At 38.7% G+C, this 23,928-nt stretch overlaps 1 protein-coding gene across 1 annotated transcript in view; it reads right to left on the reverse strand.

The window, feature by feature from the left end:
* The window catches only part of RETREG1 (reticulophagy regulator 1), a 1,271,534-nt gene that overhangs the window by 284,031 nt on the left and 963,575 nt on the right, over nucleotides 1-23,928 (reverse strand). Inside the window, exon 4 of the mRNA XM_044065221.1 lies at nucleotides 2,452-2,578. Coding sequence (XP_043921156.1) covers nucleotides 2,452-2,578 — 127 coding nt within the window. The remainder of the gene's footprint in view (nucleotides 1-2,451; nucleotides 2,579-23,928) is intronic.

The following is a 23,928-nucleotide window of genomic DNA, read 5'->3' on the forward strand; positions in this document are numbered from 1 at the left end:
TACCACATATATGGCTTGGTTTCACACACACACACAAGCCCCAAGGCCATCCTTCTGCATATCTGCTTCTGCTGCAAAGGACTCTGTCACTAGATGATCCCACTCTGTGCATGTATCCCTATCTACCTAAAACACAGATAACCACATTCCCCACATTAGCCCCAACACATACCTGAGCTGATTATCAAACTCAGTCCATCTTGGTTGCAGTCAGAACTTTATCTCTCTATGTCAGCAGAGCTGGCTTACACCCCTGTTTAATATAATCAAATCTAAGATTAGTGTTTTCGTCCACAAAATATATCTATGAACTTCATCAGATACAAAACCAAGTAACAGAAACATTAATATACTAGTATTTAAAATCAGTTAACCAATCCTATCAAACTTGTAATTAACCAATTTGTAAATAACTTACTTAAAGAGATGGACTTCAAAACACTAAAATAGTTCAAGAAGTCTATCTCTTTAAGTAAGTTATTTATTAATTGGTTAATTACAAGTTTGATAGGACTGGTTAACTGTTTTTAAATGCTACTATATTAATGTTTCTGTTACTTGGTTTTGTATATGATGAAGTTCATATATATATTTTGTGGACAAAAGTGCTAATCTTTTATTGTGGCTTAAAGTGTGTTTTATTAAAATCTGACGACTTTTTTTGGTAATTTTTTTTTTGTTTTTCATTAGTTTGTGATTTTGTATTTTACAATGAAATCTAAGCTCGATGTACTTTGGAGATTGGGACCTTTCCTACATTTCAGAAGTCCTGTGGCATCCAAATTCAGGAAAACTACACTTCCATCAGTTTTCACGCTACAAAACACATAAGGAATGCCTTCTTATGCTGAATAATGCTTTCACTTAGTCAGGTTAGCAAATCATGCTGTGGTGAACCATCTGCCTACCTTCTGTACTGCATACTGAAATGCTTACCATGGTAAATCAAAACAGGACAGTCCTATTTGATTTGCAAAGGGGGTTTGCATCTTTCATTCAAAGGCTTCCACATACTTCTACATAACAAACATACCAATATCAAAACCACATCAAATTAAAGAGGCTCTACTCAGTGTCAAAAGTCAGAAGCTGCCCAACCTTGAGGCACTCCTGCATTTGGAAAGCATACACTTATGTGTAATTACTTAAACTTAATTTAAATGCAGAAAGCAGTCTCTCCATACCTGGGTTTAGTGAAAAGCACACGTTCAGACCCAATGGCAATAGCAGCAGTGTATCCATTTTGGCAGAGGCCATATCACCACTAGACAGAGACCCAGGGACTGACAAACTGAAGTTAGTGAACTCCAAGTCACACTAAACAAAATCAGCTATGAGTTTATCACCTGATAAGTACATGTCAAGTTCCTAAATATCATGAATGAGCTCCCCATAAATAAGAACACCATCATTCTGGGAGACTTTAACTACCTATCAACTGACTGGTGTACCTATACCACCAATATAACACATGCTCAGGCGTTTTTAGTCCTAATAAATAAAAATTCAGTGGACCAGACAGCTGTTGAGTGTTGTTTGTTGTTAATTATGCAAATAGCCATTCTTTATACTTCTGTAAATCTGTTGAAAACAAGCAATCAAAAGGAAAACCTTGCAAATATATGCCAGTTCAACTCTGCTGAGCTACAAAGCTGCGGATGATACTTTTCTAGCTTCATTTGTTTCCATCATTTGGGATGCTGTTAGCAGAAGATTTACAGAAAATATGCTTGGAATTTCTGTGCAATGCAATATCACTGAATATATGCTGAACATATTGGTTTCTGCCATTGTAAAGAAGCGTGTCTGATAAACATCACTGCTGTCCATGCTTCTCAGACGCTACTTACTGTTCACAAGATATTTGTTTTCCTCAAATTTTCTTTTTTTAACTTGATTTTTCAGGAAAAAAAAAATCATAGTTCTATGATATTATTAGAACTCTAGACCTATAACTTTCAAGAGCTACACAGCATGGATATTTATTCACATTCCCAAACATGATACAACCCTTATTTTTAAAGTAATTGCACAACCTTATCAATCATCGTGCCTGTCCATTATTATGCAAAATTTTGCACTGCCAGAGATTAGATTTATCAGCCTGCCTAACCGTATTCCCCTTTTCTGAGTATCTTCCCTGCATTCGTGACTCTACCTTATCTGTGTAATTCTTCAGAACATCACCTCACCTAGAGTGGGGTAAATATTTCTTATGGCATTTTAATACTTCTTTATACATGTCACTCCCTTACTTTTAATTAAGTAAAACATAGCTTATCAGATTCTATGTCCCTTTCTTTTTATCTCATTAGCTTCATTCTTTATGGTTCATCTCATTCCGTACCTTCTCGTCAACATTTCTGATTATTTGACATATGGTTCATTAAATGATGTAGGTTCAAAACATTTAAAAAAATAATCAAAAAAGCACTGTTTGGTTGGCTTTACCTTGCCAGGATTTTGTTGCTTGAACAGTGACATCTCCTGTAGAAACAAACTGTATTTTTGCCAGGATTCTCCAGCACCATGGCTTAGACCAGGCCTGTCGTAGGGCTTCGAACTGATCATGTCCCAACTAAAACACAAACAAAAGACCATTGAACATAGGTAGCAATGTTTTATCTGTAAAAATATTGCACAAGGGATGGCTATTTACATGAATTAGACAGAAGTGTTGATATGTGAGACTATCAAATTAGAAAATGTCAACTGTTGGTAGTTAACCATAACAGATAGGAAGGAATACTCCTCCAGATACTTAACTTTTGCATTAATGAAATGTTTAATAAGTACTGTTAGCATTTTAGTAGCTTCCTATATGACACGTGCACTTCCCAAGTTGTTTTCACTAAGCAGAATACATTTCTTATATACTAGCTCTGCTTCTTTGGGGATGTGGCAAGTTAACTCTCTACAAGTAAAGTATTAATCCACTGCTAGTAAGGTAAAACCAGTACACCAAATCAGAGGCTTAAAGAATAAACAGGAGTATGACACATAAACTCTGGATAAACTGATATACTGTACATTTATATCGCTCTTGGTGAATCATCCCCAGTTTAACACATCCTTGATACATCACTGTTGCTATTCAAGTTCCTATAAATCTGCCATATTTACTCTGCTCCCTAAAAACAAAAGCAAAACATCATACAATGCACACAGAAAGAGCAGACTTGTATGCCCCTAAAATATTGCAACCTACATAAAACAATCCCCATATCTGTACTTACTATATTAAAAAAATAAAATTTAAAGAATATAATAAAATGTGGACTGCATAAACTTCAGTAGAAAGAAGAAATATAACTTCTCACACTGTGTACATAATATAGATATAAAACCTGCAAACCAACAATGTCCACTTAAATCAACACCCTAGAAACTAAACTTGTTCATATTTGAAAAAGAAATGGTAAATCGGTAAAAGAAAAAATAAAATGAAACAGTAACCACAACTAGACAGCCATAAAAATATCATTACCAGCAAAATGAATCTGATTTTGTAGCAAAACATATCAGATTTTAAGAACTTAAAATAACTAGAAAACAACAGAACTATAAAAATAAAGTATTCTAATATATCCCTCACTACACCACCCTGATATTGGGTGATTTCAATTTCAATTACCCAAACATTAACTGGGAGAACTACTCAAGTACTAACTCCCTTGCCCAACATTTCCTAGAATTTATAAACTCAAATGCCCTGGATCAACTGGTCAACACCCCCACCAGAGGTGACAACATATTGGACCTGGTCATCACCAACATGGGCAACCGGTGTTCCACACCAGAGGTCAACTCCTCGCAGGTTAGATCTGACCATAAACTAATCACTCTGGATTTCCATATTCTGCCCCCATCCCCAGTCAAAGAAACCACCGTGAAAAACTTTTTAAAAGCAAACTTCACGTTACTTAAGACCAAGGTGGAAAGTTTCAAATCCCCGATGCTAAAGGATAACACTGCCCAAGCTGCAAAATCCTTTACTAATGCACTCTACGGGCACCTACAAGAATACATGGATCGTACTATCCCAAGCAAAACCAAGACCCACTCCTCCAAGAAAAGGAAACCAGTCTGGTGGACCCCTGCCATAAACAAGCTATACAACAGAAGGAGGAAACTAGTACAGAAAAGAGTAAAATCCAAAGAGGGGAAGACATCCCTAATCAGTATCAGCAAGAAACTACAACCCCTCATAAAATCATCCAAGGCTAGCTTCGAAAGAAAAATTGCCAAGGACTCCAAAGATAACCACAAGGCATTCTTTAGCTATATCAAGAATCTAAGTGGCAATTCTCAGATCTGCTCGGAGTTAGTACAGAATGGCACAAAATACACTGAACCAACTGATATCGCCAACATCCTGACAGACAGGTTCAGTGCAAACGTCACCCCCCTCTCACCCTCAAAAGGACCCATAATCATACCAGAAGAATGTAGTGCCCTTGAAATCAGGTTAAAACAGCCCTCTCCAAAGCCAAAAACACAGCATCAATGGGACTGGACGGTGTCCCAGGCTGCATCCTACACGAGCTCAAAGATGAACTAACCCCTCATCTAAACACACTGTTCAGACTCAGCCTCTCCACAGGCTACATGCCCATAGAGTGGTGCACAGCAACGGTTATTCTGCTACACAAAGGTGGAGCCACAACAGACCCCAGGAACTATCGCTCTATAAACCTGACTAGCTTGGTCTGCAAGGCCATGGAGCGCATCATCATGGATCTCATTAACAGAGACACTGGGAACCTCCAAACACTGGACCCTACCCAGTTCGGCTTTATTAAGGGCAGATCATGCCTCCTAAACCTGGAGGACGTCTATGAGACAGTTACCAAGGCTATAGACGAGGGAAAGGTGGTCCACACAGCCTACCTAGGACCTTGCAAAGGCCTTCAACACCATTCCCCATTCTGGTATTATAGACAAGCTCATCAGCCTGAGCATAAACCCCTACGTCACGAGATGGGTTGCCAACTGGCTCATGGACAGAACCCACATAGTAAGAGTTGCAGGAGCTAGGTCTGACTCTAAACTGGTTATAAGTGGTGTTCCTCAGGGCTCAGTCCTAGGACCCCTCCTATTCAGCATATACTTCTCAGAGGTACAGGCATGCACAGGAGGACTATGGCTGACCAGGTTCGCAGACGACTGCAAACTAGAAGCTATAATTGACTCTCCGGCTGACACAGACATCCTCCAAAAGGGTCTCACTGAGACAGATACCTGGTGTCAAAACCATGGCCTCAAGCTAAATGCCAAAAAGTGCATAGTCATCCCCTTTGGAAAAAACAAAGTATCCACAAACTACGACATAGGTGGTAGCCCCCTAAATATGGAAGACGTAATAAGGGATCTGGGGACCCAAGTAGATAGTAATCTCTCCTTTGATAATCACATTGCCAAAGTGGTTAGAAAATCCTTGTGGCCCACCTAATCACAAAAGAGTTTGCATCCAGATCAAAAGAGGTCATTGTGCCCCTCTACGCATCACTCATCAGACCCATCATAGAGTACACCATTTGGGATGTACCTTACAAGACACCTGCAACAGCTGGAAAGATCACAGAAGTACCTCACCAAGAGGATCACTGGCCTCAAACAGATGCCCTATGCAGCTCGACTGAAGAAACTCCAGCTGCTCGGTTGCATACCACCTACTCAGAGGTGATCTCTGCCTGACATACAAGGCCATGTCCAACCCAGAATTGATGGACATGCTCCACCTAAAGAAAACCATATCCCCTCGAGCCACACTCTCTAGGGATCTAAACCTCACCACAACAATAAATAGGACATGCTGGAATGATAGATTCCTGTCCCAGAGACTTCCCATGCTCTGGAACAATATTCCAATCTACATTAGGCAGAGCTCCTCACTAACACTCTTCAAGAGAAACCTTTACGAGTGGATGGGAAACAGAAAGTTTACCCCTGGGATCACTTAATTGGCTCTGCTGGACAGAGGCACAGGGAACTAATCTAAGGGGGAGGCGAAAGCCAACACATTCCAGCTAGGCTTATAAATACCTTTGGGCAGATAGCCTAGTACCTACCTATGAACCTATGAACTAAGAGCTGATGCTATAATAAAAAATGAATAAAAATTGCCTCGGAATTCTAGTACAAAGCCACCCATGTGCATCTCCATTCTCAAAAATGTATGAAAAATACCCAATGTCCTAGGAAATATGAATTAGGAAAGTAATGTAGTGCAGAAACACTAACATTAAAACACAAAAAAGAAGAATAAATGTAATATATGTAGGTTTTGTCTTTGTTTTTGTTTGATGATTCGTGAAACAGATTACACTGAAGAATTACAAAACTTAGTTTGTAACTCATTCCCTAAAGTTACAATGCAAGATACTTCATGTATCAAATACCAGACCCCCCACCCACATATTACATAGTGCTATATATATATATATATATATATATATATATAAACAAAACACACACACACACACACACACACACACACACACACACACACACACACACACACACACACAAAAGAGAGACAAGAAACAGAAATGGTGCAAATGTTTTCAAAAGATATGTTTGGAGGAAATATATAAATCCAAGCAAAAATATCCAGCACTCAAAAAATGAAGCTTATACAGTTTTATTGGGCTTCCTAACATACAAAACTGGTTTCACAAATTAAATGTCATCAGTGGAATTTACAAAGAAATCAGAAATATCTGGTTTTATAACCTCTGAATCAGGTCACATGACTGCTTTGTCATTACTTTCAATAAACTTTAAGCTTACTGAAACTTTCAAAAGTAAAAAAAAAAAAACTGAATTATTAAACACACCTATCCAATCAACAGACTCACCAAAGTACATGCATTAGATCCACATCAAGTGAAAACATGTAAAAACAAATCCAGATCAATCCTATGCACTCCCATTAGAAAAAGCCATTCTTTAAGCCAAAAAAAAAAATCACATTCCTGTAAACAGTATTAAAAATGTGACCCTGGCATGACATGAACTGTTTATATCAAATAGGGTTATACTTAGTGTTCTTTCTTCTTTTTTCTTTTTAGCTTGTTTGGAACTGATTCTAAGATGTTTTATTTTTGAAATTTTTGTAAACTTTAGAAAGTTTATAAAGATTGTGGCAAAGTGATTGTATGACCTGGCTCAGAGATTATAAAAATAGATATTTCTTATATGTTTGTAGATTACACTAATGACACTTGGTAAGTGAAACTAGTTTGTTTGTAAGGAAGCCATTGGCCCAATACAACCTTAGAATATTACATTTTTGAGTATGGGATATTTTTTGCATGGCTTTATATATATATATATATATATATATATATATATATATATATATATACACACATAGATGTATAAATATACATATATGTACATATATGTAGCCCTGAAATAATTAAATTGGCTAGATTTTCCCCAATATCTTAGTATTGGACAACCAGAAGTCTCCACTCCAATAATAAACAGATTTTAGTCGTATATAAGCCTAAAAAAAGAGCTGGTCAAAACCTGTACTCTTTTGCCATTGGGAAACTGTGGAATACCCTGCCCTTGAATATCAGTATCATTGATTCATTTAAGAACTTCAAACTCACTCTAAAAATCATTATCTTAACACTCACATCTGTTCCTGTTTCTCTCCCAAAGTCTTACATACTATACTCTTCTCTCTTAACTACTAAGCTCATACTACCTGTTTTCTTTTTCCCCTCCTCCCACCACCCCCTCACCACTTTTATCTCCCACTCTCTTCCCCTAACTCACTACCTATCATCCTATTCCTCCTCTCTTACAAACACTACATCTAAAACTACATATTTATTGTACTGATATACCTACCCTCTTAACATCTCTCTCTATGCTACTGTTCTTAACCATCACAATCCCTCTGTCTTCTACACTTAAACCTTCACTCTCTGAAACTCCACAAACTAACAACTTATCTAAAATGATTTACTTACCTTCTTCAAATATAATTCTACCTTGTATCCTTGACAGACTAACTGTAAACTGTCACTCTATTTACATATTAACTTTTACTGTGTCTACAACTGTATGTAATAATGTTTTAAGTTAAACATTATTTTTCTGTAATAGAATTGAATGTAATGTGTAAAATAACTGCAACTTGTAAAATGTCTGTACTTTATATAGAGCTTTACTCCTCAGGCCTCCACTGAAAATGGGTTTCTGACCTAGTCAATATATGTCAATAAAATAGATAATAAATATTAAATATTTAATAATTTAGTTTTTAGAAACTCAAAATTCATATGGTCGACACCATATAATTGAGTTTTTGAAAACTCTAAGCTTTTGGATGGAGATCAAGGTATAGAGAGGATCAGGAAATTTACCGTTTTTGTCACTGTAGTGCAATCTCGGAGTTGGTATATATAATTTGCAGGGGGTGTGGGGGGGCAGTGGTTCTTACCCCCATCCCACTCATAATTGTAAAAAAAGTAGATTTTTGTGGGAGTTTTTTTTATGTTCGAGTTTTCGGAAACCGGATCATATGGTCTTGTCCATATGAATTTCAAGTTTCTGAAAACTTTATCATCTGACATAGATATATATATATATATATATATATATATATATATATATATATATATATATATATATATATATATATTTATATTTATAAATGTGTTTTTGCCATTTGGTCATACAAAAACTAAATGCAAAAATAAAGAAAAACAGTACATCAAACTGTAAAACTGAGCATGTACTGCCACAAGCAAAAATCATCTAATACTACAAAAACAAGAGTTTTTCAGGAGGGCAAGCTCCACTGTAAACCCTCCACATCCTCCTGATATATTTCTTTCTTTCTTTCTATCTATCTATCTATCTATCTATCTATCTATCTATCTATCTATCTATCTAATCTATTACACCACAAAGGCTGAAAAAGGGCAGATTCCCATCCCCCACTGTACCATAGTTTCCCACAAAAGAAACACTGCCACTTGGAGATGATACATATAAATATATATATATATATATATATATATATATATATATATATATATATATATATATATATACTTATCTTCCTTTACATCACCAATAAGCTTTTATTAACATAAAATATGTTGTGAAACTTCATAAGCGAGCTCTTTCATCGAGACACAGAAACAATGAACCACAAGTGATCAGTGCCAGCATTTTAAAAATCAACATGATGAAAAATTGTCACAAGAACAACCAATAATGAAAAACTGACAGAACTGAAGAGAAAATTTTCGAAAGGAAATAGTATCCTTTTATAAACTGATCGCTAAGACCCCATTGCACATTCAGACATAACTTGTCTGAATAGTGGAAGTATTAGCATGCAATAGTATGGTGGACACACACAGATATAACCACACACATGCACATATATATGTATATAAAGATAGTCCAGCTTCTGGAATGTTCAGAAATTGATAAGAACCCCTTTAATTGAAAGCAAAAGCATGCGTTATGAGGACTATCAGATTCTTGCTGTGATACAGTTAAAATGCCAATCTTCTCTGAAAGATTATTCACTTTTATTGTATTGTGGCTAACTACCATATTCATACTTCTCAGCTACCATGATTTAGACATACAACTATAATTTCTGACTCTCATATTTAGCCTTCTTCCTCCTAGGCTCATCGATGTCCACCATGAAATTAGACCTGTTTAAGGGAACATATTTTATTGAACTACTACAATAAGTGTCACAAACGTTCATCAGAGTAATAATAAGGAGTCACTATATGAAAGCATTCCACTTGGAAAACTAGGAACGTTCTCCTCTTTTGGATCCCCTGCTATGGTTCTTCAAAGGCCAATTCTTTGATTCTTAATGCTCAGTTGTCAAGAGGTATGACCATAATGTAGTCTGACTTAAAAATTATTGTCTGAGACAGTACCAATTTTATCGTAGAAAGGTAATAATTCTAGGGAAGGCAGGAATTCAATGAGATTTGTAATGTTTGGATGACAATGACTGGACAGATTATACTTGATGTATAATGTTTGCAACTGAAAATATGTCAATATGGTTTGATTTCATTTCTATAAATATCTGATTGCCTATGTCGTGACAATTTAATAAATTTGTTTACTGTTTAAAAAAAAAAAGGTAATGTAACTATTCTATGATATTTCCTTGTTCTCCATGATTTCCAAAGCAAATTTAACTACAAATGAAAAAAGAGAAGGAACTAAGGCTATTTCTTCAGTTTCTTCAAAAAATGTTATAGAAACTCTTGAATCAGCTTTAACGTTTTTTTTTGACTACAATTTGGCTGACAATATTACATAAAAAATTTTTAAAGGACATTCTCTCATGTTCCTCGAAACCTTTGTCCCTGAAATAAATGAGGATATGTTGGAATTATTCCAAAACATAATAAAAATTAGAGCAGTTCTCCTCAGGGTATGTCCAGCGATATGCATTTATGGTATTAAAAAAAAATGAAAATTCATTTTTGTGAGAAATACAGGAATTATACACATGATTTTAAAGGTAATTTCTGGCCTGTGCCATGATTTATTTATAATTATTTAGTGCACTTATATCTCTCTTTCTATATAACAACTCCAGGGTAGCACAACATTGGGGAGGGGGGCAAATCCCTGTTAAGTGCCTACTGGTTGTCGACGAAATGAGCTGTTGACCAAATGAATTTCGATCAAATGGTCTGTCGATCATATGAAGTAGACCCATATATATATATATATATATAGAGAGAGAGAGAGAGAGAGAGAGAGAGAGACACACACTCACATATATAGATATAGATATGATATAGGTATGTTATATGCTGTTATCGTTCCTGTACAACTGGTTTTCCCTACTGTTTGTATAGACATAGATAGATACAGATATATATATATATATATATATATATATATATATATATATATATATATATATATATCACTTATGATTATTCAGTTACTCTTCATGATAATAAATTGTGATAACGTTAAGAACTATGCATTTGAAGTAACAATCAGGCATCTTTATATATATATATATATATATATATATATATATATATATATATATATATATGTGTGTGTGTGTGTGTGTGTGTGTGTGTGTGTGTGTGTGTGTATGTGGAAAATTAAAGCAGATTCTATGAACAGAACATTCAGTAAAGTAAGCAGACAGCTGAGCCATAACTATGATGGAGCAAAAAGTGTGGTTGCCCTGATCACAAGCAGTCAGGAGGCATAATTAGCAGATGTTGATGATGGTGTGGCATTCCAGTGCCTGCATACATTCATGAATTGTGATACTGCATTTGTGGTCACATTTGATGCACTGAGTGGTAGTTTAACTGTAGCAAGCTGCAAGTTGCAGTGAATGAGTACCTTGTCCTAGAATACCACATTCTATGGAACTCCTGTGGTTTGCCAATACTCATATAGTTCATATTCAAGGTTTACCAGTATTTACTCTGAAAAAAAATGGAAAATCTGAGTTTCTTTGTATGTCTTTTGATGATACATTACAGTTAATGGCAAAGCATTATGAATGCTTTTGAGGAGTGCACAGAGACTACCACAACTATACTAATATTACTGTTCCATTCTGATATTTTCTTACACACATTCATGAGTCTTACAGATTTGCAATGACGGGTACAATTGTAATTCTAAAGAAATTATTTGACTAAGTGTAACTCTTATACATTTTTTATATAGGTAAAACCGACAGGAGACTTAAGGAACGTATGTATGAGCATCAATATGCCATTCGGAACAACAAAACTGAGAATGCCCTTGCAAAACATGTGTCTAATAATCGGGATCACAGTTTTGTATTTATAGTTATAGATCAAATTGGTGTCCATATAAGAGGGGTACCATTATCTTTATGGCTTGAGCAGAAAGAGTTATTTTGGCAGCTCATATCTGATGCTTTTAGATATCCAGGTCTGAATGATATATGTTCCATAGCCTGCATTTTGAAACTAAGATGTTTAATGAGATGATTTTCATCCAACAGTATTTTTACATATATTACTTATGTAGTGTGCAAATATATATATATATATATATATATATATATATATATATATATATATATATATATATATATATATTAATGTATAAAGTCCTTCTAGTTCCTGTTTTAATAAGTACGTTGCATAGTTTGTGCTTAATTTGGTTGTGCCTTATATACTTTGGGATATCTTCTGATTTGTTTATTTCATGAATGAGTTTTTGAATGTGTTTAGGATCACTTTTCACTCAGTTGAATAGTACCATGTGACTGCTTGTTAAGAGCCTATATAAGCCTTGTTTTACCATTTAATATTTGTCTGATGAAGTATTGGCATCTGTCTTTACGAAAGCACTAACTTTAATATATTAAAATTTTCTAGTACCAATTGTTCTCGTTATTTTTTCATTTCAGATCATAGGATCATAAGAGATTACTAGGCTAATGACCCGGACGTCATTTCAAGCCTAGTCATTTCATCCCAATGTAAATCCATAGAAATGCTAGTTAATACCCAAGATTACATTTGTAATGACTGCCAATGTCCAGGATAATTGTGGGTGTTATCTTTAGTAAGAATTTTTGTTGCGGTATCCACTTATCCAGGTTCCTCTTGAACAGTGTCATAGAGGTGCTCTGTTTCACATGAATTGGTAGCCTGTTCCAAAGATGTGGCAGTCACTGGGAGATAAATCTGTCCCTCCAGCATGTCCTATTTAAGTCACAGGCCATATTTAGGTCCCTGAAATGGGTAGCTCTAGTCCCATTTGACTTATGGATGTGCAGCAAGTTCATTAGGTTTGGGACAGAGATTTATCTGTAAGCCAGGCATAAATCTCCCCTAAGAAGTCTACATGATACAGAGTATAGTGACAGGGCTTTAGTCGGTCTATGTAAGGCATTTGCTGGAGTCTCTTGATCTTCTTTGTTAGAAACCTCTGAGGTCTCTACAGTTGCTACAGGTGCTTTCTACAGTACATGCCAAATGGGGCATTATACTCAATTATGGGCCAGATTAGTGCTAAGTATAGAGGGGTTATAACCTCTTTTGCTGTCAAGGCAATGCCTTTACTAATCAAGTGTGCTACATAGAAAGCCTTCATTACTACAACAGACATATGGTGGTCGCAGTCAACTTGTGATCCTAGGTCCCTCACCACTTTGTGGGTACTTAGGGTATTGTTGTTGATTTGGTACTGTGAAGGAACACTGTTTGTGCCGAAGGGAATGATGACGCATTTCTTTGCATTCAGTTTCAGACCGTAACTAAGACACCAGTCGTTGGTCTATGTAAGACCCTCCTGGAGTATAATGACATAATTTGGGGATTCAATAATTGCACCCAGTTTGCAGTCTTCTGCAGACTTGGTCAGCCACAACCCCTTACTTTTGACCTGAACTTCTGAGAAGTACATACCAAACAGTACGGGACACAGCACTGACTCCTGTGGCACCCCACTGGTAACAGGTCTTTTGGGTGATGTGGAGTCACCACTTTGATAGTGTGTGTCTGGTTTGTGAGCCAGTTGGCAACTGATATTACAACAAAGGGGTTTATATTCAGTTTGCTAAGTTTATCGGTAATACCCGAGTGTGGGATTGTGTTGAAAATCTTTGTCAAGTCGAGGTATGCAGTGTGCATAGACATGCCCTCATCAATGGCCCTGGTTACATTTTCGAAGAAATCCACCAGATTTAACAGGCAGGATCTGCCTTGACGAAGCTGAATTGGGTAGGATCCAGGGTTTGGAGTTTGCCTATATCTTTATTTATGAAGTCCATAATGATACGTTCCAAGGCCTTACAGATGATGCTGGTCAGGTTATGGGTCTGTAATTCCCTGGGTCTGTTGCTAGGCCACATTTGTGGAGAGGAATAACTGTTGCTGTTCTCCATTCCACAGCAACAAAGTCTGTGGATAGGCTATGATTGAAAAGGGTACTTAATGGTGATGCTAGTTCATGTTTTAGCCTTTTTAGAAGACAGCCTGGGATGCCGTTTGTTCCCATAGAGGCTGTGCTTTTTACCTTGGACAAGGCTTTTATGACCTGCTCTTCAGATATGTAGGGTGAGGTGGAAGTTTGGAGGAAGGTTTCTGATAAGTTTGGAGGGGATAACGAAGTATAATTTTCACCAAACCTATCTACTAGCTGATGTGCTATCTCTGTGGAGTCAGTGTGTGTGTGTGTGTGATACCATTGGTCACTAGTTCTGCACATGCTTGGGTCCTACCTTTTAGGCTACGTGAATAGCTGTAAAAGACTTTATGGTTATCCTTGTCTGTGCTTTCTAAGTTTTTCACAAACAAGCCCTTAGAGGATTTGACAAGTTGTCTTATTTGCCTGTTGAGGCTGAGGAGGGTGCTTTTCCATTGTTGGGGCCTCGTCTATTTTTCTTGGACAGCAACTTTTAGCATTTATTGTAAAGTTTGTTGATGCTGGATGTCCGCCATGGTGACTTGTTTTTACTTGAGGCTCTGTTTTTGATTCTTTCTGGTACAGCCAAATCTATACACTTATGCAAGTGATTGTACAGTACGTTAGTGTAAGCTTTGGTGTAGTTACTACTTCCAGCTGGGGGTGAGGCCTGGAATGCATTTATTCCGTCACCTAGAATGGTATAGTTTGCCTTGGTGAAGTTCTTTTAGCCTGATTTTGCCCTTTGTGAGTTCTGGTGTTAGTGCCAGCTCAAGGGTGACTGATTTGTGGTCAGATTTAACTAATGAAGGTCCAACAGTTGTGGCAGTGCATACGTTTGACATGTTAGTGAGGACCAGATCTAGTATGTATGATCCTCTTGTCGGGGTATGAACAATTTGTTCCAGGGCATTTGAGTTAACAAAGTCAAGGAACTTTTGAGCTAGTGTGTTAAGGCTAGCATAGGTTCCCATTTGATGGTGGTATAATTGAAATCCCCATAACCAGAGGGTTCAATAATATTTGGATTGTCTACAGTTTGGTCAAGTAGGCTTTATACTCATCATGACCCATGGAGGGGGATCTATAACTGGTTATGATTTGAATGAGGTTCTTAACCACCATAACCTGAACTTAGAAGTCTGAAGGTGTGGAAGGCATTGTAGCCTTGCAAGGCCGGGGTACTCTCTGAGGCCTTGAATCAGGTTTCTGTGACAGCACAGACATTTACATCTTCCAATGATTGAAGTGCTTCCAGGGTGTGCAGTTTTTGGTTTAAGCTCCTAGTGTTTAGCAGCATGACCCTTATTTTGTTATGATTGGCAATTTTCACTTCGGGAAATTTGTTTTCGAGACCTTGCCTAAAATAGCACTACCGGGGAGGCAACAGTCTTTCCCAGCAGCTGAATGCCTAGAGGTGCCAGGCGCAAACCATCTCTGGCAAAGCAGCGAGGTTTGTCAGCCATGGCTGCCCAGGCTGGCAGGAACTGGATCCCCTTTGACTGACACCAAAAACCAAGCCAGTTATTGAAATCAATCATTTTTGTTTATACTGTGGCATCATTCTAGGTGAGGGCAGTATGCTGCTCAAGGCTAGGGACATAACTGCCTGGGACACATACTCAGAGATCTCAATCATGTCTCACTTCATATAGTCCAGTGAGGTAGATCTCAGGTTGTTCAGTCCAACATAAACTATGACAAAGGCATAATGATATTTGTTGCTGAGAGACCTGAGCGCATGCGTGATCTGACAAATCCTGGCACTAGACAGGCAGCTGACTGTGACTTTCTCCTTGTCCAGCCTGGTGAGTGGGACATCTGTGTGTCTCACTATAGAGTCCCCAGTGACAAGAATATTTGTTTTTTGAGTGTTATGCTTTATGGGCTTGGAAGTGAGACATTGGTGTTACTATGTGTCATGGGTGCTGTGGGAACTGTGTTAGCTGTAGCAGTCTTGTGTTTTGGAAGTCTCTGGTGTTTTGGTAAGTTTTTTATTACATGATGCATCTCCCATTAAGAATTCAGACAAACTGTATAGGGCATCTTCTAAGTAAATTAACTATTATATAATTTTCTTTTGATATATTTTGATTGATGTCTTCTATTATACTTTAAGAAAATCAGTAAATGCTATGACACATTGGTAAATACTTTACACCCTAAATTTCACTGTTTTAGGGAACTAATAATGTTCTTACACTGTTAAATCATCATCATCAACAACCCCCTTTTTCCTATTTTTTCTACATGGGATCAGGATGTCACATTAACTGCTGCAATCTCTCTCGATTCAATACCACTCTCCTACCTTCTTCAACAGTCATGCCCGACTTTGCCAGGTTTTCTCTCACACAATCCATTCATCTCTTTGCTAAACACCATAGTTTTCTCATGCTTTCTTCCTGTCTCTCCCAAATCTTCTTCATCACCTTGTCTTCTACTTTCCCATACATGTTCCTGAACCACCGTAATCTTTTCTCCTTGATATTCTTTGCAATTGGAGCTATTTTGCTTCTGCTTATTTATTCTCATGTCTTCATCTATCCTATAGTGTGCATCCTACTACATGCCTGTTGTACTTCATCTGCATCGCCTCAAGCTTTTTCAACTGCTCTGCATTTACTGCTTAGGTTTCTGCACCATACAGTAGTACCGGTTACACCACTGTTTTGACACCTTGCTTTTCAGCTTCTATGGCATTCGTCTGTCATACACTACCCCTGAGACTCTGTGCCAGTTGTTTGCAACCCCCCTGATTCTAGCTTTGGCCTCAGCCTCTTCATTCAGACTTCCTTCTCAGCCACCCCTGCCAGATACGTAATAAATAAGTGAGCAAATCACAAACATAACTGGAAATAAATAATAAAGCTGATAGAAAAACACTTTAATAAAACACAATACCTTCAGTAAGTGCTTTCATCTCTTACAATTAAATTACTTCAGTCTGAAGAAGTCTCATTGGATTCTAAGAGTTAAAGCACCCCTGCCAGATACTTGAAGCAGTTACCTGTTCCATTGATTCCCTTGTATTTCAATGCTCAACTTCTGCTGATTCCCCCATTTATTGCCATGAAAACTGTCTTACTGTATTCAATTTCATCCCATGTGTCTTTAGTTTTGCATTCCATTCTCCTATCATTTGTTGAAGTTCTTGGTCAGAGTCTGCTTGTAATGCCATATCATATGCATACAACATCTTTTTTGATCTGGCCCCTCTGAAATGTTTGCTAATGTTGTCCATCAGCAGTCAGAATAGCAATGGACTCAAAGCTGAACCCTGATGCACACCTTTTCCCATGGGCATCTCTTGTGGGTTCAAACACTATTCATACTTGTATCACTGGGTCATTGTACAAATCCTCACTAATTTTACCAGTGTTTCCAGGATTTCAAATGGTTAGCTAGGACAGCAGTTGCAATAGCAAAAAACAAGTTAGCCTACTATGAAAGATGAAGAAGAGCCCACCCTAGAGGAAGTAAGAACAGAACTAAGGAAAATGAAGTCAGGGGAAAGCAGCAGGCTCAGATGAGGTCACAGCAGATATGTTCAAGATTTTGGGTAAACCAAGGAAGACAAGGCTCCAGACGGTGCTCATAGCAGTATGAAGATAAAAGTATATTCCAAATGACTGGAGAATAAGCATTATATTGCCAGTGTACAAGAACAAATGGGACGTTCACAACTGTGGACAGTATAGAGATATCAGACTCCCGTCACATTGCATGAAAATGCTGGAGATGGTGACTGAACAGATTTGCTGAGAAGCAGAAAGTAAGATGAAAAATGAGCAGGATGCAGCACTACTGACTCAATGTTTGCAGTGAGACAGAGAGTCAAAAAGAAGCTAGAGATGAGGAAAACGTCCAACAGGATATTCTTATACTTGGAGAAAGCATACGACAAGGTCCCAAGAAAGCTGATTTGTGCAATCTTGCAATCGTTTGAATTACCAGAAATGTTGGCACTGTTAAATATCTAAGTGATATCAATGAGCAGTCTCAGCTTGAATTATAAAAATGGACGTCTGAAGAAAATTACAAAAAAAAGATATGATATTTCTTCTGGTGTGTTTAAGTGTACCTCTGATGCTGTTTGTACCTGTTTTAAGTGAACATCATCATCCTCATTAGTGGCCACGATAAGGAGGGCAACAGTTTTAAATGAACAGCTCTGCCCTCAAAATCTTTTGAATAAAATGAGTCCATCCTATTTTGCAAGACTGCGTTTTGGTCAGAAAACTGACTTCCTGATCCAAAAAATGTAATGAGAAGGTAAAAGCAAACAGTGTTTAATGAGGATGTATATCAGAACATCGAAGTTTTAAAACTTCAAATGTTCTAATATTGACCCATTTTGAGAGAACGCTAAAAATAGCGAAGCTGCAGAATACCGAATTCTTTCCTAGGGAAAGAATTCGGTTGGCTGGTTCTGTGGCTTTGCTATTTTCAGTGCTGTGGTGGAAATTTACGGGTCGGGTTCAGGTAAGTGTGCGATTGTGTGGTTGTTAGGATTAGGGCGCGGGTTAGGTGAGTTAGGGTTAGGGCACGGGTTAAGTGAATTAGGGTTAGGACACGGGTTAAGTGAGTTAGGGTTAGGGCGCGGGTTAGGTGAGTGTGCGATAGTGACGGACCTTAGGGTTAGGGTTTGGGTTAAGGTAAGTGGATAGATAGTAGTGTATATACAGTTTAGTGTAGATTTAGTTGTAGGATTATAAGTGTATGTGTGTAGATTGATGTTTTTGAGGTGTGCTTGTGTTGTGTGTATGTGTTTCGGAATAGCAAATTTTTTTCCCAAGGAAAACATTCTCTGTTCTGAATGTTCGATATTATGTAGTTTAGATATTTTAGGTTCGATGAAATAGCATTCGCTATTTTCATCTTTCGATAGCGTGATATAAACACTATCCAAATACATGTACTCAGACTTCCTTTTCACAATAAAAGACCTTTTCAGCAGCAGCAGCAATAATTAAGAGGCCAGTTAGTTCCAGCAGTTCTAAGTAAGAGGGGGTTGGATATTACCCAGGCCAGGGCCCAAATAAACAGCTATCCTTTCCATTACTCCCTTCTGCTGAGAGTTAAGAAATGTCCTCTAATGCATTTTTACTATCCCAACTACACCATTTAATTTGTAGATAGAGACGCCAGTCTCCCAATACTAGTTTGGTTACATTTAGTAAGCTGGCACTAAATGACCTATGAGGTCTTTTAGGCTGGTTCTAGCTTACTAGAAAAGCTTAGTTTGGGACACAGCAATTTATGCAGCAGTCTGTCTTTAAACTATATTTGTGAAAGTGGCATTCTATCACCCAGCTTAAGCCATGTGAACTTATTCAGAGACCCGCAGTGATGGCCAGTATGCTACACATCTTTGTGAATCTTGCAATTTAGTTTTGATGGCATATCATCTCTAGTATTACCAAGAAGCAGTAATCCTTAAGTGAGTTTAGAAATTAGCAAAATTTGTGCCACAACAATCTTTGTTAAAGATTAAAGGAGTTAGTTATCGTTTTCCTCTAAATAAAGCAACTAGCTTTTGATGTGTCCATTCCAGCACATGATTGAAAGGATACATATTTTTTTCATTAAGAACTGTGAGGTATTTATAGATTCTTACTGCATCTCAGGGCTGTGATTTTTCTTGAGATATTGAAATGCACAGTATCTGTTTTGCAGTGTTTTGAGTAACTCTGAACAAACTAATTTGTAACTGTGTATGGTCCTTTTAAATCAGTGGCCCTTGTTATTTTTCCATTACAATGAAAGCACTGTAAGTATAGGACATACAGAAAAATATACAGTGCTGAGATGTACAGAATATCTTTTACTGTATGCCTAATTTTGGTAAACAAATACAACATAATACCCCTGTATATCACTGAGTAATGCCCCCAGTGACCCACTGTCATAGCTTGTTAACTCCCTCAATTCATCCCCAATACTGTGACTCAGCTCTGACCCTCTTTTTAAGCTTATTTTAACCAGTCCCTCTAAAATCCCACATAGGTTCATAGATTCATAGGTAGGTACTAGGCTAGCAGCCCAAGGGTCTAAGTAAGCCTAGCCAACAAGGTTCCCTGGCTTATGCCAACCAAGAAAGTTAATTTTCTGTGCCCCTGTCGAGCAGAGCCACAGAAGTGATCCCCGGGGTGTATTTCCTATTTCCCATCCACTCATCAAGATTTTTCTTGAAGAGTGCTAATGAGGAACTCTGCTTGACATAGATGGGTAGCTTGTTCCAGAGTATAGGAAGTCTCTGGGTCAGGAATCTATCCCTCCAGCATGTCCTGCTTATTGTGGTGACAATGTTTAGGTCCCTAGAGCATATAGCTCGGAGGGATTGGGATTTCTTTAGGTGTAGCATGTCCAACAGCTCTGGGTTTAACATAGCTTTATATGTTAGACAGAGAGCTACTTGGAGTAGGCGATATGCTACAGAGTAAAGCTGGAGTTTTTTGAGATGGTTAGTGTAGGGCATCTGTTTTAGGCCAGTAATCCTCTTTGTGAGGTACTTCTGTGGTCTCTCCAGCTGCTGCAGATGTCTTGTGAGGTACATTCCAAAAGAGGCGTTGTACTCTATAATGGGTCTAATGAGTGCCAAGTAGAGGGGAATTATCAAAGGAGAAACTACTGTCCACCTGGGTCCTAAGGTCTCTTATAACACATTTGGTGTTAAGCAGACTGCTGTTTATGTGGCAGTTCATGGGTACAGAGTTTTTACCAAAGGGGATGATAATGCACTTTTTTGGCATTGAGCTTGAAGCCATGCCTCTGACACCAGGCATCTGTCTCAGTGAGGCCCTTCTGTGGGATGTCCACATCATTTGGGGACTCGACTATGACTCCTAGTTTGCAGTCATCTGTGAACGTCATTAGCCAGAGGCCTTCTATGTTAGCCTGTACTTCAGAGAAGTAGATACCAAACAAGAGAGGTCCCAGGACTGAACCCTGTGGTACTCCACTTGTCACTGGTTTGAAGTCAGATTTGGAGTCTGCAACTTTTACAGTGGGGGTTCTGTAAGTGAGCCAGTTGGCAACCCATCTTGTGACCTAGGGATTTATACCTAGTTTAGTGAGTTTAGCTATAATTCCAGAATGGGGGATGGTGTCAAAAGCCTCAACGAGGTCGAGATAGGCTGTGTGAACCACCTTACCCTTGTCTACGGCTTTGGTGACTGCCTCAAATAAGTCAATCAGGTTTAGAAGGCATGATCTGCCTTTCACAAACCTGAACTGTGTGGGGCCCAGAGTTTAGAGGTTACCAATGTCTTTGTTTATGAGTTCCATGATGATACGTTCCATGGCCTTGCAGACCAGGCTTGTCAGGCTAACAGGGGGATAGTTCCCAGGATCAGTGGTGGCTCCCTCTTTGTGGAGTGGGATAACTGTTGCTGTCCACCATTCAGTGGGCACAAAGCCTGATGTGAGACTATGATTGAACATGGTGCTTAGGTGGGGAGCCAGTTCATTATGAAGTTCATGTAAAACGCAGCCTGGGATGTTGTCCAGTCCCATGGATGCTGTGTTTTTGGCTTTAGAGAGTGCAGCTTTTACCTGCATAGATGTGATTACAGGGACTATGCATTCTTCCTGTATAGATATGGGCCCTTTAGGGGTGAGAGAGGGGTAAAGTTAGCACTGAATCTATCTGCCAGGATGTTGGCAATATTAAGTTGGTGCTGTAATTTTCGTGCTGTTGTGCTGTAACTCAGAGCAGATCTGGGTGTTGCCATTGAGATTCTTGACATAGCTATAAAATGCTTTGTGGTTGCCCTTAGAATCAGTGGTGATTTTGTTTTTGTAGCTAGCTTTGGAGGATCTTATAAGGGATCTCAGCTTCTTGCTGAGGCTGACCAGGGAGCTCCTCCACTCATGGGATTTTACTCTCTTTTGCAACAGTTTCTTCCTTCTGTTGTAGATGACAGGGGACCACCAGATTGGCTTCTTTTTTTGGAGGATAGCGTCTTGGTTCTGTTTGGGATAGCATGATCCATGCACTCATTTAAGTGCTTATAGAGTGCATTTGTGTAGGATTCAGCAGTCATAACTGCATTGTCCATCTGCATGGGTGTCATGAAGTTCACCACTTCTGTCTTAAGAAGCATGAAGTTAGCTTTGGAAAAAAAAATGTCTGTGTTTTCCTTAATGGTGGGTGGTGGTGGGATCCGGATATCTAGGGTGATTAGCGTATGATTGGATCTGACCAATGAGGAGTTGACTTCAGGTGTGGAACACCAGTCACTCATGTTGGTAATGACTAGGTATAGGATATTGTTGCCCCTGGTGGAGGTGTGAATAAGTTGATCCAGAGCATTGGAATTTATGAATTCCAGAAAGCGTTGAGTGAAGACGTTGATACATGAGTAGTTTTCTCAGTTAATGGTGGGGTAGTTGAAATTGCCCATTATTAGGGTGTAATATTTTCCAGTATATCAAGAAAAGAGGAGTGGGAATACTGGGGCATGGTGGGGGATCTGTAGCAAGCTACAATTTGGATTGCAGTTTTGCCCAGCGTTAGTAGCACTTGGATAACCTCGGATGCATTATGCTGCGCAACTAGCCTGGAGGTGTGGATATCCTTAATGAATATGGAAAAACCTCTGCCTTTAGAGTTCTGGTCCAGATTAGATAGCCGAAAACTGTGGTATGAGTTATAGCCTGGTAATGCAGGGGTGCTCTCTAGAGCCTTGAACCAGGTTCTCAGTCACTGCACAGATATCGATGTTATCCATTTTAAGGAGTGCCCCGAGTGAGTGCATTTTGAGATTTAGACTTCTAGCATTGAGTAGCATTACCCTCAGTTTTTGCTTGCCTGTTCCTGTTACGGTGGTGAATTTGTCATTTGAACCTTGCCTAAAAAAGGCACTATAGGGGCGGCAAGACCCTTAGCCAGTATCTGGAATCCCAGGGGTGACAGGTGCAGGCCATCTCTGGCAAAGCATCGTGGTCTGTCGACCATGTCATCCCAGGCAGACAAGATACTGGATCCCCTTAGAATGACACCAGAAGCTTAGCCAATTGTTGAAGTCAATAATTTTGTCCTTGTACTGCGGTATCATTCTGGGCGATGGCAGGATGCTACTCAGGGCTAGGGTCATAGCTGCCTGGGCTACAAGATCGGAGAGCTCTTCCATGTCTATTTTCATGTAGTCCAGGGAGGTATGTCTCAGGTCGTTCACACCAACATGGACAATGACAGAGTCATATTTGTACTTGTTGTGGAGTAACCTGAGTGCATGGGTTATGTGGCAGATCCTGGCACCTGACAGGCAGCTGACAGTAACCTTCTCCTTGTTTAGCCTGGTGAGTGGGACATCGGTGTGCCTGACTATAGAGTCACCTATGACTAGTGTGTTGGGTACGTTGTTTTGCCTTATGGGCTGTGGTTTATTGGCACACTGAGTCTGTGGGCTGTCTGTCATTTGGGTTATGTTGGGGGGGTGGAGGTTGCTTGCGTTTCTGCTTTGGAGGTCTCTGTTGCTTGAGCAGATTATTATTGAGAGCCTCTGTGAATGTTTTTGTGTTTCTATGTGTGCATTTTGGTGGTGTATGTTTAGTGGGACTATGTGATGAGTGTGGTGTGGTGCAAGTGTTTACCTTCTCCTCTTGACTGTCAAGTTCAGTCTTGGTTGGAGAGAGCTTTACCTCCAGTTTGGCTAGATAAGTGCATTTCTCACAGGTTGTGGTGTTGGGTGGTAGGAGGAGAAGGTTGTCTGTGTACATGCGGCAATTGCTACATTGCCCCAAGATGCCCAGATTCATAAGATAGACAGGAGAGAACACTAGGAGGAAGATGGGGAGGAGTTATGCAGATTAGTAGTCCACTTCCATCTTGTCATTTCTGAACAACCTACAATGGTCTACCCCATCTTGTGACTGGCATATGTTTTTGCTAGGGGAGCAATGTCCACCCTTCCTTCTTGCATTATTGACCATAACTCCCCCCATCTTCCTATCCAGACTCCTTACACTACTTAGTAACACTAC

The sequence above is a fragment of the Protopterus annectens genome, chromosome 3.part0 (assembly GCF_019279795.1).
Source record: "Protopterus annectens isolate FY-2018-M chromosome 3.part0, PAN1.0, whole genome shotgun sequence".
NCBI classification, from domain to species: Eukaryota; Metazoa; Chordata; order Ceratodontiformes; family Protopteridae; genus Protopterus; species Protopterus annectens.